Source organism: Haliotis asinina, chromosome 5 (assembly GCF_037392515.1).
Source record: "Haliotis asinina isolate JCU_RB_2024 chromosome 5, JCU_Hal_asi_v2, whole genome shotgun sequence".
NCBI lineage: Eukaryota > Metazoa > Mollusca > Gastropoda > Lepetellida > Haliotidae > Haliotis > Haliotis asinina.
In genome coordinates, this window is record NC_090284.1 from 64,756,498 (window position 1) to 64,772,524 (window position 16,027).

Here is a 16,027-nt window from a genome sequence, read left to right on the forward strand (position 1 = left end):
TATTTTGTAAAGTATTGTTCGAAGAGAAGTACTTACCCTTCTTATGATAATCTCTTTCGTAAAGTATTGATTGAAGGGAAGTACTTTCTCTTCTTATGTAACATCACAGGACTCATACTTTGGCCAGTACTTACACTCTGAGTTGTCATTCATCGAACAAAGTCGAGTAAGTGTACAAACAATATCGGAAATATACCACTGCTTCTGGGCACCTACGAAACGTGTGGTTGTACTTTAATTGTTATAGTTTTCATATTGTTGTTTCAGGGTTGCCGCGTCTTCTGATTGTACACAAGCTCCCTATATTTATCTAGGAATTAGACAGATCGGTTAGCTATCTGTATAAATTGCTGACTGTGTGTTATCTTGCCCGGTCGTTGCTCATAGTATCAACCACTGGGTTGTCTGGTCCAGATTGGCTCAGGTACTGACCACTCATTCTGACTGCAGCGTTTTACCGACAGTCGTGTGAGCCTGTCAGTGGAACTGGTTACTGAGGGCTGATTGCTTGTGTATAAGGGGCAGTGTGGGTAGTTGTGAATAGTGCCACCTACAACATCATCGTGTACATTGCGTAGATCGATGCTCATAGTGTTGATCACGGGATAATTTCTAGGCCGGCATTTCAATCGTTATTGCTTAGTGTGTTATAGAAGCCTAATTACAGGTAACAGCTGAGTGAGATGAATACATATATCCAATTAAGCATCAAATTCCACAGAAACATTCCCAATAATGTCCCGTTTCCGTCAGGACAATATTGTATGGAATAACGACAATGCATATCTGGGCACTGAAATAGAGAATGGCGACCACCAGGGGACGGGTTTAGGTCAGTTGATAATGAATCTTCCTGGAACATCCCCAACTCTTACCAGACTGTCCATCATGCGTCAGTTTCCAACATTCCACAATTATCTTCACAAAATATCTGTTTGTATACACTAATCAACAGTAACATTCTGGAGTAAGCATTGAACGCTTGGTCGATATCCTGGCTGTGCCATACCGACAACAGATTTTTGTTGTTTTTCTGATGAGGGAAATTAATGGAATCAAACACGGACCAGATGGCTCAGGTCAGTACACACATGCACGCACGCACACAGGCATGGACGGACGGACATACACACGCATGCACGAACATTGACTGCAAACGTCGCTGAATGCAATAATCTTGATGACTCCAACTCGCGTCATGTGACCTCAATACAAGGGTACAGAGAACATGAAGACTCAACAACCGTGTGCTATTTACTGGTCTGGTGAGTCATTCAATGTGTCTAAATTAGAGGATCTTTGCAATAAGGGCAATTATTTATAGCTGGACAGACTCCTTTTTTATAATGTCGGGACACAAAGAAAGCCAGTTTGGTGTAAATCCTTGAATGAAACGAAATGAGAACTCCCAGCTACCATCCTTCCACCTTCACGATTAAAATATTGTACATTTAATATCGACCAAATTACCTGGTACTACACATAATATGGGATTCTGCATGTCTTATGTTACTTTTACTTTGAATATATACTACGCAACGAAAGACAAGACATTGTGGTGTAGCCTAGTGGTTAAAGCGTTCGCTCGTCAAGTCAAAGACCCAGGTTCGGTTCCCCACGTGGGTACCAAGTGTGAAGCCGCCTTGGTGCTGCTGGAATTTGCTAAATCGGGGTAAAGACGACTCACTCACTAACGATATATTATCACGACTGTTGTCTGGAACTTCATTTACGTAGCCTGGCATTCAATGCACAAATGTCATTACCCAGTGGAGCTTCTTAAATATCTGTCCTTGATTAACACACAGACATACTTCTGTGACACCGACTCCAAATCGGTTAGGAGCACACTTATAAAAACACGTGGAACGCAGGGTCGGTAATTGTAAAAATGCATCACTGTTGGGACCGGCAGTCATAGCTACTGTTTCCATCGTCGTCACTATCACGATGAAAAGACCCACAAAAAAGTAACTCGGCAACTCATCTCGCGTGTGCAGTGGCATCGTTGTTGCTGCACGCCACGAAGATCACCAGCTGTCATGCATAGACGCCGTGTGAATCATAGACAGTCCTGGTAGCTTGGGCTTGTCTATATCCTGCTTCACCATGTCAGTTGCACTGTTCCAGTGTTATACTGAATATGCATGCTTGCGATAGATTGCATGTCAATTTCCGCAGACTGGGACATGTACCTTTCACGTAGCGCACGTGATGCGCACATGGGAGATGAGAGAGCTGCTGATCTTTTAAACCAATAAACAAATCGTGAAAATGCTTGCACTGCCACAAATGGCTTATTTTACTGTGAATGCTAATAGATTAGCTAATGATGTCACTAAAATAAACAAAAATAAAATAAACAAAAAAATGTAATAAATGTTTGCAAAAATGCCAGATTTTGTCGATGGAACGCCCGTCATGTAATTATGTAAATCATGAAATCAATCTGACAGTATCATTTATTCTGACAAGAACAATTTTCGGCGTTTTTCAATACAAGGTTACATGTATTGGTGTATTTCAGAAAAAAATGAGGAAGTCCTTGTAGGTTTTGATACATGCTTTCATAATCACTCAGTTACCACGGTTACAAGACTGCAAGAGATCAAATAACAGTAACCGTTGTAATTAATATGTTGTCTTGTTGTCTAACTTGGTATTTGTTTCTGTTGGTTTACGTCCATGCTGTTATTTCATCACACTGACGTCCATTCAGTCTTTAAATTGTCAGTGCATACATTATCGCAATACACGTGGCAAACACTGAGCCAACGATCCAGTGACGCGCTTCCTCATACCTTGCACGAAAATCAACATGCAAAGGTCAGTAACAAAAGAGTTTATTAACTTCCTGTACACGATCAAGATAAACAACAGCCGGGAATGGCTTCGGTTACAACTTGTTGCACATCGTATGTCCGGCCAAAATCGACTCGACAATTCGGAATAGCCCGACAAGAGTAGAAAATTTGACGATGTCAAATATTTATCGGTTACAGCGTTGCTGAATAGGCTTAATATTCGTGTATATGTGTAATGGCTGTTAGCATTATTTAACGTTTCATATAATGAGACACCACAGGGATATGATGTCAGTTGTTCGGTAACACCCACTTTATTGAAATATTTGAAATGCTGAATTAGACATTATACCGCGTAAGTCTTCAAGCAAAATGATTTGAAAGAAACATGGATGTATGGCGTAATACAAATGATAAGTTGGCACTGCATACAACCACTCAGGTTGGTTGAATGTGCCTTGACAGCATTCGATTCCTTCTCCTTTCTCACAACAATCTGTTGCAGAATGTATTGGGCATTTTGACTGCAGGTATAAAGTATCACCTCCATAGCCACAGTTACCTGAGGAACAACGATATTACCACAAGTTGTATCTGGATATCGTAAATAATCTGACAAATATTACAAGCGTTTAGATATATCACAGTCAAGTTCGTTGACATTTACTCTTGAGCTATGCTTCAACGGAAGTATTTTTTGCGTTTATATATCAGATGTTATTAGATTTCCCCATCACATACACATACACATACACACATATGGATTTACATGTGTATTGGAATATTTCCTATTTATAATACACACACTCACGTAGAAATACATAAAAGATTGCCATATATAAGAAAGGGGAAAATAGTGTTGAAACATACATGAACTAGATATCAGTACTACTGATAGGTGTAAGAGAAAATGAAAACACTCACATGCGTTTTATTGAAACTAACATGTAAACGAATGTATGAGGTACGTTCATCAGGACATACTCTTCCAAATAAGAAACGCATAGTGGTCTTTCACTAATTTCGCTGTATAGAAGACCAAATGCCTGTTCACATTGTATAGCGTATGGAGAGCTCAGTAACTGAATCTGTTGGGCGTAGTCTTCAGAATCTGTTGTGCTCGCTCTGAGACCCCAATCATGCTCTGCAACGTCTTGGCATGCACTAAATAAGTCTTTGAATTCGACCTTCTGTAATTCTGGCCCATTCCTCTAGCAATGCATGCGACGTTGATCTAAAGTCTGGGGCGGGTGTTGACCTATACGTCGGTCCATGACATCCCACAAATGCTCGATTGGGTTGGAAGGCCATGGAATCACTGTAATAATCACATGCTAGGCTGTGTGGATATCTGCATGTAGGATATATTTTCCCACACAAAAATATCGGTCATCCTTGGCGTTTTGTCGGCGACAGACATGCTCCCTGGTGTCATGGAATTGAAGCAGAAAGCCTGATTCGTCAAGGAACATACACGTGGCCAGTTTTGTGGAATCCAGAATCGAATGTTATTGTCCCACTGGACCCATCGACGCCCTACACGTTTCTTCTTTGAGAGAGTATATTAAGAAATTACTCTAAAGAAGTGTTGTTACATTTATGAGAGATACGGTAATAACTTATAAATGTATTGTTTCGTCTTTGAAAGAGTATTTTAAGAAATTACTCTAAAGAAGTATTGCTACATTTACGAGAGATACAGTAATAACTTAAAAATGTATTGTAAACAAAATGTATTCTTCGTGACATGTTCACTTAGTGTGTCTGTTGAAGTCACTTGTCATGGTATTTTGGAATTTAGCAAGTCTCGACATTTCCTGTATTTCACTGACATACAATTTCAACAACACTAAGCTGTTCACATGCAAGCTATCAACAAATTACACTTACCTATTTCAACAAGGTTATGAGTAATGTTGCAACGACTTCACAGGGAAATGATCGCCATTTTAGACCCTTAACTATAATGGTAAACATTTCCCCATCACATAAACATCACCAACTGATGCCTCTCCGTCGGCGACCTCCTCGTAACATATGAACACTGTCGGTTTTACGGGGTTTTGTCAGAATGTATTAGGTGACCGCTCATCTGTTTCTTCTCATGCGGCACCGACAACGACAGTATGACGACCTCCCCGACAGCTATGATGTAACTTCAGGCACAGAAACGACCCCGGTGCGACGCATGCAGATTCTCATACTTTCATATGAATTATTTTCCTATAAATGTCATGACGCTCTTTACAAAATCTAAATTCGGCTTCGCTATAAATAATAAAAAATACTTAAAAACCCCGAGAGAAGCATCCTATGTATATTCTAAGTTATGCTATTCGTAACGCTAAATAGACTAGGAAACTGCGAGAGCGAATTATAGTTGTACAGTCTCTAAAAGCATAGTTTCTGAATACATAACACAGATGTTAATTAAATGCTGCATTAGTTGACAACATATTACATATATTGATAGAAAAAACGTTGCAGATACTAAAATCAATAATTCTGTTTGTTATGCTGAAGCGATAACACATATCAGATGTAAACGTGAGAGGTGCGACATCCTTTCCCGACAACCAAACTGACGATAGCGCACTGCTGTTGCTTTCTGTAAATCATTGTAGCAGGCCTGCAATATTTTATAGTAATGGAAACATGTGGTCGCTGTCTGCTTTTCGCTAGTCATATCGACTGAGATCGTAGTGACAAAACCTATATATTGATATAACTATATCAACATGGCCTTGAATGACTTGCACCAGTCCGGGTTCTGTTCCGGAAACTGGAGCTAGCTGCTCCAGTATAATATACAGGACACAGTGTTTATGTCGAACTCAATGGGGCCACTTATTTCATTCGTTGTAACCGTAGTTGTTTATAAACAGTTCGACAAAACAGTGACAGAGATCGTGAAAATGGTCCAGCATATTTGTTGATTCGTTACATAGTTTGTAGTGCGTGATCTGAAGGTAATTTGTGTGACACAGTGGAGAGGAATTGTTTGGACTGTATTTTGTCTGACTGTCACTTGCAACATCTATGTGTGATGTATCTATTTGTATACATTGATGGAAATTTGATATACCCTCTTTTCTAACTTAACTTCACATAATTTATTTATACATTGTAACAGGTGTTGTGCCATCTAACCACGGCGATAGGTACGTATAACTTCTTGTCGTGGAGCTACAACTGCGGGCCTCACTGCACTGTACCGTTGTTGCGTAAAACCGCAAAAATAATATTACGATTGTATGGCGTCGGTCTTATAACAACAGCGTCGAAACCAATTTGGACATGAAAGGATGTGTCAACCAAGTCAGTGAGCCTGGCCACCCGATCCCGTTATTCGCCTTTGTCGACTAACATGAGTTGCTGAAGATCAATTTTAACCTTGATCTTAACGGGAGGGCTACATCATAAGGAATACACTTCACAAATCGTCGTCAAGGAGCGTGGAAGGGAATCCATGAAGTATGGCAAATTGTGGTGATGTTTAGCTAAGCACCCTAACTAGAAATATGCTCGTCACATTATCAGGTGCATGTCATGTAAATAATATTATCAAGTAATAGACTATTTTGCTGGGCCTCATCACATAACATGGCTATTTCGTTACTGAGATAAGGTAAATACCACAACTAAGACAATTGCCGTCCATTGAGAAACGTACTGAACTATGTTGCCATAAGAACTATACCAGACCTGCCGTTCTTCACATTTCTCATTATCCTCTGAGGACACCAAACAACATTTTTCTGGCACCATCCGAAAAAACTTGAAGTTGTAAAAGTAAATTTATCCCATACAATGTCATCCCAGTTGGTTTATTTAAACAGGGCATGGTCGGGTGGAGAATGAGAATACCTCCTTCCAAGATCCAAGACTGTGAAAAGGTTCTTCGCAGCCATCACCAAGCTGAATGAAGGTGACATGTTGTTTCAGGATCATCTCCTGAATGTAGGTGGGGACTTGGAGGAATATGATCAACGAGAACAATAACAATACTTCAGAACGACCTGCGGTCAACTGTTGATCAACATGACCATTGAGAGTTGAGTCTGGGATAGTTCAAAGAAGACTTATCCTGCAAAGGTGGCGGAAACTCTTCAAAGAGGGAAGTGTCAAGGCAACATATCACTGCTAGTAATGACGAAGATTGCCTCTGTGTCTCCTTCACGTATTTGTGGAAGCAGTTCAGAAATATTAACGCAAGCTATCACCTTGAGATCATTCAACAGCGTGTATTTTGCACATTTGCGTCGTGCAAGTGAGAGCCTAGTATTTCCCAGTGGTGACAACTTAGAGAAACATTTCCCAGTGAGACACCTGCACCTCAGCCTAGCAACAGGCATAGTATTGGACGCGACAAACATTCCTATGTGAAAACGTCGACAGTGAATTGGAGGATGTTGGGAAGATGTAAAGGGTGGAAGTAATAATGTGGGCGGTTCTTGAAAGGCAATGGACGAACACTAATGCACGAGACGTTTTTATGGATGACTACTTATTTGTAAAACGTATTTCTAAAAAATAGTCGTTACCTACATTGCCATTTTGCGTATGTGTGTGTGTGTGTGTGTGTGTGTGTGTGTGTGTGTGTGTGAGTGAGGGAGAGGGGGAGGGAAAGTATATACTCAGTGTTCTTCACGATATATACTCCAAAAGGAAACGCATGGGCGATTTGTATTTGTATAAAATCTGTTAATTACCTATTGTTTGCAAACAATCATCAAAATATGTAACAAAAGTGTTGATAACATTCTTTTACACAAGTGCACAAGTTAAAAATCGATTTTACCAGTTCTGGGTTGCTATTCGATTCTTAAAATGACAAAGTGGTGCGAGGAATCGCCCATGTGAAGTTAATGGTTGTCAAAATGAACTAACATGTTGCAACGGAATACATCACATTCTCTCCTCATTCTGTGTCTATAGGAGATAAAAAACGTGCTCCATCCGTGTTCGCCACACGTTTCGGAGAGCACTCTGGACATGAACACGTCTTGACATCTATACAAGACATACGTCTTGACACCTATACAAGGCATATGTCTTGACATCTATACAAGGCATACGTCTTGACACCTATACAAGGCATACGTCTTGACATCTATACAAGGCATACGTCTTGACATCTATACAAGGCATACGTCTTGACATCTATACAAGGCATACGTCTTGACATCAATACAAGGCATACGTCTTGACATCTATACAAGGCATACGTGTTGACATCAATACAAGGCATACGTCTTGACATCTGTACAAGGCATATGTCTTGACATCTGTACAAGGCATACGTCTTCAACATCCACATGGATATGTCCGTCGTCAGTGTACGAAGACAGGGCCAACATTAACGTCCTCACCGGTCGTGATATGTTAACAAGCAACGATGTGCCTGCAACATACAATCTCACCCATCTGACTGTCATCCCAACAAGCTATATCAGAATGTTATTTACTGTTGAAAGGAACTATAGATTTGTATCAGCCCTTATTAAATTGTTTGAATCGATACAATGTATATTTCTATCAATGTAACTTGGTATAGAATTCTCAACACAAGCTGGCGTGTTTGTGTACACAAACCACGAGCGAGAAGTGAATGAATGACATTCTTCAATACTGAGGTTATTCGATTTCATTTTTAACAATACACAGTTTTGTGCAAACTAAGCATTTTTTAAGGATTTGGTAGTCGTATCATTGAATATATACAAATGTCAATGCACATTTGAACATTATCGGACATTTACTTTAACCATGACATGTTGGCGCTGAATACCATGTCAAACCGTCATGTCATAAATGAGGAAACGCGTTAATGCTCGCTTTACATATAGATTATGCTTTATCAGGTTAACATATGCTATGCGTGTTAATACACCGAAGAAACAATAACAACGAAAACTGTTTCCTTCGAATGGTTCCATTTACCGCGTGCCTTCATTTAATCCTCTATACGCCAAATATCAAATTTCCTGGAAACGTAAGCAGCTGTATTGATGTATGAGACAAATGTGAGCATGATTCACATATGTGTATTGATTCATATATGCTGATTAATTACAATAGGCAACTAGACTCAGTACGTATATAAAGTGCCTGGTGAATCACTAAGATAATATTGGGGTATATTAAGGGTAACGGATCCTTCCAGCTTAAAACATTATTTCCAACATGTGACAGGTGACATGTGACTGCACTATGTCCATTGTATACGCCATCGTATACGCCGTGCTAGATGCTCCTTTGATAGCGTGACTGAACTGTGCATATAGTATCAGGTAATCTGTATCGGTTATTTCAGGCTCATCGGGATTATCCGGATTTTCATAATCCATCACCACACTGTATAAATAACGCATGAACGCATGCACAATGATCACACGTGAAAAACGGAATAAATGCCCACCTCAATCCTCCATATTTCTAATCCAGGTGTTTGGCCAGCTTTTGCAAATGCTTCGTCATACGCTGCCATGTTGTTTTCAAATCGGCACACATGTATATCCAGTCACCTGGTGTCACTGTTTATCAAACTGCAATGAACATGACATGTACTTGTTCCGTTGTCGGTATAACCTAGTCCGTCGGCAATGATACCTCGATGACACAGATGAACAGTCACAAATTTGAATATTCATGGTAATGAGCACGTGTTGCCTCAACTACTGGCTAGTATATTTCATGATGAGTAATATGATCGTGTGCATTGTCTCATTTAAATACGTGACTATCACGTTACTGACTGTATGTGTAGAAGTGACTATGTCAGTCGGATGTCCTCTATGTAGCACATAGTGACAGCCTCCCGAGAGAAACGGTATGACCGATGTGAACACACGTGGGTTTATGGCACTGCATTGCTTCTTCTGACTTGTGATTACGATTTCCAACTTAACCTTCAGCGTTTAATCTGTGTTCGTGGACGTCTTCATTATTTTTTGAAAGCCTTCCACGTGACCTTTGGAAACCACTAGTGCTTTCTTTAAGCCTTTCTCGTGAATCTGTGGAAATCATTATCATTTTCTGAAAGTCTTGCTCATAACTTGTGGAAATCATTCGCTTTTTCTATAATCCTTGCTGAATCTGTGGAAATCATGTTTTTTTCTGAAAACCTTCCACATGACCTATTGAAATCTCTAGTATTTTCTACAAGCCTTGCTCCTGAGTCTGTGGATATCATTATTATTTTCTGAAAGCCTTCCTCATGCCTGTTGGAAATCATTAGTAGTCTCTGAAAAAGCTTGCCCATGACAACTGGCTACAAGAATATCCATTTTGTGGTGAAAACAACGAACTAAACATAACCCGGGACTCGAACCAAGGATTATAGGTTTCGGAAGTAACCTGGAAGCCTTTGTAGAACACTGAATCGGGGCTGAGATATCGGAGAACAATGCGTTGTGTTAGAGATGTTGTTGGACAATATGGTGATGCTAAGATATTTCAGGATATTGTGATGTAGGACAATATGACGTGGTTGAGGTATTGTAGACCGTGTATTGTGGCTAAGATATTTCAGGACATTGCATTGTGGCCGAGATGTTGTTTGGCAATATGCCGATGCTAAGATATTTCAGGACATTGTGTTGTGGCTGAGGTGTTGTAGGAGAATGTGTCGATGCTAAGATATTTTTGGACATAGCGCTGTGTTTGAGATATATAGGACAACATGGCGATGTTTTAGGTAAATATGACCAAATGTAAGTCAAAATGGCGACGCTAAGATATTTAAGGACATTGCGTTGTGGCTGAGATTGTGCAGGACAATATGGCGTTGCTAAGATATTTCAGTACATTGCACTGTGTTTGAGATATATAGGATAATATGGCGATGCTGTAAGGAAATATGACGATATGTAGTTCAATATGGCGACGCTAAGATATTTAAGGACATTGCGTTGTGGCTGAGATTGTGCAGGACAATATGGCGTTGCTAAGATATTTCAGTACATTGCACTGTGTTTGAGATATATAGGATAATATGGCGATGCTGTAAGGAAATATGACGATATGTAGTTCAATATGGCGATGCTAAGATATTTCAGGCCATTGTGTTGTAGCTGAGACGTTGTAGGACAATTTGGCGATGCTAGGATATCTAGCAACATCGTGGTGTGTTTGAGACGTTGTACGACAACCTGAGGTCGCTGACAAATGTTTGGACCATGCATGGAGTTCTACTGATACTGTCAATGCCATGAAGTTACAAGCAATACGGCAGACCACCAAAGGCTATACATCGAGTTGTAATGTGTTCCGGCAGACAGACAGATGTACCCAACTGCTGGTAACATGTTTCTGTCTGTCGGCGTGGCACTAATTAACTACGTGTATATGACATCTCTAATGCTCCTAGCAATGTTGTGAACCGTATTCACTCTAATAAACCCCATAACCTGCAGTACAACGCACTTTTGAAAACATATGATCGTTTGTTATTGAATCACATGTGGCCAATACACTGTGACAGCAAAACACCCCTGTACGTGACATGTTTATCCATATCAAGCCATGAGTTTTAGTCAGTGTTCATCCCTCCTGACTGAGGCCGTGCAGTAATTAAAAGCTGCTTGCACATCACATTTTCCAACAACTGTTACCTTCACACAACACCGGGTCGCATTATATTACCAACCAATATATAAAGTGGTTCTGACTTTCTCTCTGATAATGCCAGTCAAGGATATCTTTCCCTTTCGGCTGACCCATATTTAACTGGTAAGTCACCGCATTGAAATCAGCGCATTGTGGTATTGTAGATTTAGCTGATGCGGTATTATCTATCATAATTACTTATAATGACCTATATATATGACAATATGTATCATATATGTCGTTAGTAATATAGAAAAAAAACCCCCACATATGCCGTGTACACAAAGATGGGGGAAATGGAGGCAAGGTTTGTTGGAGTATATGATATTTCCTGTGGCTGTGGAAATCCCTTTCTTTCTTACATTTACCCGGGTTTGTTACATAATTGTTTGAGAAATAAAAATAATAAACCAAACACAATTGCAATGGTTCCATACCAGTTTACTAGATAAACATGATAATATCTATTTTACCGTTATGTTTCTATTCTTCTACAAAAATTGTAAATACATTCATGACATTAACACACTGACATGTCAGAACAATGACGTGTTTCAGAGATGAATTCAAATATACAAGAGAGACTGTATTTATTCATGTACTAACACAGGAAGGTTTGTCTGTGTAATAGGTTTCAAATCGGACACAAATCGGGAAATAACTCGATAGAAATAATACGATGGTATATAGGTAAATATGAGCATTCTTGAGAATAAATCTTGAAGTGTGCTCAAATCTGCAGGTACATGTTTATTCTTACAGGAATATTTTGTCAGTTGTCTGAAACATGTTGTATGTGTCACGGATATGCGCTGGAAGATTGTGTCACATGATAACGAAACTGTTGCTGATTCAACATCCAGGCAACAGATCCTCCTGTTCCCGGGTGGCGGGTACCAGGATGTAACTAGGGGTTGTCCAGTGAACGTTAAAGATAAACACAAAGACTTGTGCATTTCCGCTAAAGGGAATCCAGTGAACATCTGTCAGCACTTACGTTATGAGCTCACGATTCCGGATGTATGCAGAGCTCTCTGGAACTTGTCAGCCATACAACAGTTTATAATCAAGTAGACATGATAGGAACACATGCACTTGTCGTCGTCCATCATTCATTGTGGATGTCAAATGCATTCTATATTGTTTTATATTATTGTATTAAAACCAATAATCAGTAGCAAAGGAATGTCAAAGATAGTGCGTACTATCTGAAGATAGTGCATTGTGGCTTAAGAAGGCGTCCTTAACACTGTAGAATGTCACAGTGCACGCACAAGGGTGAGTGAGTGAAATGTTTTTATGCGATCGAATATATTGTGTCACTTGCAATATGGTGTACCAATCTTACAATTCTCACTATTTTGCTCATTTAGACGCCCGGGTATCTCTCTGGGTGGCCGGTAGGGTAGCATAGTGGATAAAGCGTTGGTTCGATTCCCCACATGTGTACAATATGTGATGCTAATCACGTAATTGTCAGCCAGTAAATTTCCTTTACATTCAGTTCCCACAACAGGAAAGCTTGCAAAACTATTAGCTGAGATATGACAACACATGCAGTTATGTGTATGTCTACACTGCATGTTGAAATTGACAAATTCGCGAAGAATCCAATATCACCAGTCTGTTATGGACATATATATAGTTGGCAAAGGTACGTGTTTGGACATTTGTGCTTCATTCAAGCTATCAAGCTACATATCATGAAATTTATGCTTGTATGAATGAGGAAACCTGTTAAGTATATTATTAATGCATCATGTACATGCCAGATCTGTGTAGCCCCGGTGTTTAGAAACAACTCTGTTGTGTGGAGTTTTGTTAGTGGCGGTCTCAAATCCCCATATCCCCCATCCCCCGTCTTGAATATTTGACGTCGGTAGCAAGAGTGGATGGAGTACGACAAAAAACAACACGCATCCTCTCGTTATATGTTCATCGTCATGAACTGCTGGAACGTAACATTACTTTTGTTTGTAAATATCCCTGAAATATCAACGTGTAAAGCGTCAGTGTTGAATCCTTATACTCTGAGTGAGTTTAGTTTTACGCCGCACCCAATTTTATGATAGTTATATGGCTACAGTCTGTAAATAATGGAGCCTGGAGAAGAAAATCCAGCGATCAACAGCATGAGCATCGATCTACGCATTTGGGATACCATGACATGTACTTGTTTAATGGGCATTCTAGAGGTTGGTGCGTCAAAAATGAAACATAGAGGTTTATGGATTACAACCTGCTGTTTATTAGGTTGAGCGACGTTTCGAAGAAGATTCTTACATCGTTATCACAGTTTGCTTGATAACGATGTAAAAATCTACATCGAAACGGGGCTCAATGTAATAAACAACAAGTTGTAATCCATAAAGCTGTATGTTTCATTTTTACCATAACATGTGTCAACCAAGTCAGCGGGCTTGACCCAACGATCCCGTTAGTCGCCTCTTGCCACAAACATATGTTACTGAAGGTCATTTCTAACCCGGATCATCACGGGTTGCGAGTATTTTGAAGTACTGTCAACTGAAATAGTTAAGTTTGGCAAAAAAAAAGCATTTTATTTAGAATGAAAGAATGAAAGGACATTGAGATCAAAACGTAATGTAACATATGACTTTGTCAGATCGGTGTGATTCCCAAACACATGTATGTAGAATGTCTCTTCTTTGATTGCATAACTGTCTGACAACCATGGTGTTTGTGTGCACACGTTTTTGGTGTCTTATGTAAGTTGTGTGCAAACGATTATACATAACTTCCATTGGAGTGTAACATAATTAGACACTTAAGCACAAGCGCTGTGTTGCACACTCAAGTGTGATGCTTCATCCAGCAGTGAGTAGTTTCCTCGTTAGCAGCTACTGATAGTACGACATCAAAGTGTGCGCATAGTTTCCAATTTCTGGTGTGTATATCACTGGTTTCATCCGCTTACCAGTAAAAGTATGTAAGCTAAGTTTGAACTAATTTCACAGGTATGCGTGTGAAATTATGCATGGCTTTGATGAAATTAATTCTGATGGCATTTTTATCGAGGGAGTGTTAAGGGTTCGTCTTGACTGATGAAATTCAGGTGTTTACTTGATATATAGAGATTCAACTCTGGCAGTACTGTAGCGCAGGAACTGTGTAGGATTTCGGTTTTCCTGCTTGATATGTTGGGTAGGATGCATGTTGGATGTATTAAAACTGGGGTATGGGTCCTCTATAATACTTACCTTTATCTCGTTTGCAAAGAATCTGAAATAAAGTGTGATGTTGCGGGGAACCCTAATTACTACATCCCTATTTGGGTAGTCCTAATCACTGCGTCCCTGTTTTCGAATCTACGGGTTGCCCTGATCACTATGTCCCTATTCTCGACATTACGGGTAACCTTCGCAATTCATTATGTACCCGCTCCACAGTGATGCTAAATAAACATTTCTACCACTATCACACCATGTTGTTCTTCGGTTAGAAGTCAAGGGCGCATTGTGGGGTTGGTAGGTGGTGGTCAGTCATCGTTGTGCAGTTGGGTAAGGCCAGGTCAGACACCTTTAACGGTGGCTTTTAATTCCGTTTCTTCCGGATTACGGTTTGTTCAAACATGTAAGACCAGTTCCCATGCACGGATGTTCCACGTCAGCAGTAAACATCTAAACAGCCGTGACTTGCATCAGTATCGTACTGTCTATTGATGTTTATCAACATCATATCTGTGTAGGGTTCGTCGGCTTGGTGTAACACACGCATCGATCGTTTCCAGCTTCCCCATCAAGGCAAGCTGACACAACGTGATGTAGATGGTATACTGTTAAACACCGTGTTTAACTAGACCACACGTTCACATTGGTAAACATCACACAGACATCGATGTCGTTAATGTTCTCATTTACATTCGTAAGCAACAGGAAATTATGAATGGATTTTCAAATACAAAGAACGCACACAAGAATAAACGCAAATTCCTAATTATTTGAAAGAAACGAATTGTAGATAGACCGGAAATTAGCGCCTTGTCGATCTGCTCTGTGAGTGACTGGTAGATAAACATACACATTTCAAATCTTTCATTCTGCGTTAACCCGTGATGACGTGCCTGAGTGAGTGAGTGAGTGAGAGTGTGAGTTTAGTGCTGCACTGCAATATTACAACTATGTGGCGGCGCTCTGTAAATAATCGAGCCTGCACTAGACATTCCAGTGATCAACAATATGAGCATCGATTTACGGGATACGACATGCGTCCAATCATCCGATCACTTTTGTCCCCTCTTACCACACGCATGGGTTTCCGATGGCCAAGAAAAGTTATATCGCAGCGGGACAGGCTGACCAAGATAGTGCCCGAAGTCGTTCCAAATAAAATATAGCGACAATCCTTTCCATACTCATAAAATGTCTTATTAATGATGAACATCATCATAATGATATGGCAGAATACGTACCAAGATTTAAACTTGAAGTAGCACTGTAAGGAGCCGTCATGTGACAGCCCCCGTTGTTTTCGGTTAAGCTGACAAGGAGGATGCAGATCAGGCTTCCTAATGACACGGTTGAATATTATAACACGTTCAAAGAATAACTGTTCAAATATATCACAATTATATTCACAATATTCCCTATCTC

At 39.9% G+C, this 16,027-nt stretch overlaps 1 protein-coding gene across 1 annotated transcript in view; it reads right to left on the reverse strand.

The window, feature by feature from the left end:
* LOC137285051 (advillin-like) overlaps positions 1-9,463 on the reverse strand; it is a 79,100-nt gene extending 69,637 nt beyond the window's left edge. Inside the window, exon 1 of the mRNA XM_067817241.1 lies at positions 9,226-9,463. Coding sequence (XP_067673342.1) covers positions 9,226-9,294 — 69 coding nt within the window. The 5' untranslated portion in view covers positions 9,295-9,463. The remainder of the gene's footprint in view (positions 1-9,225) is intronic.
* Positions 9,464-16,027: the final 6,564 nt, after the last annotated feature.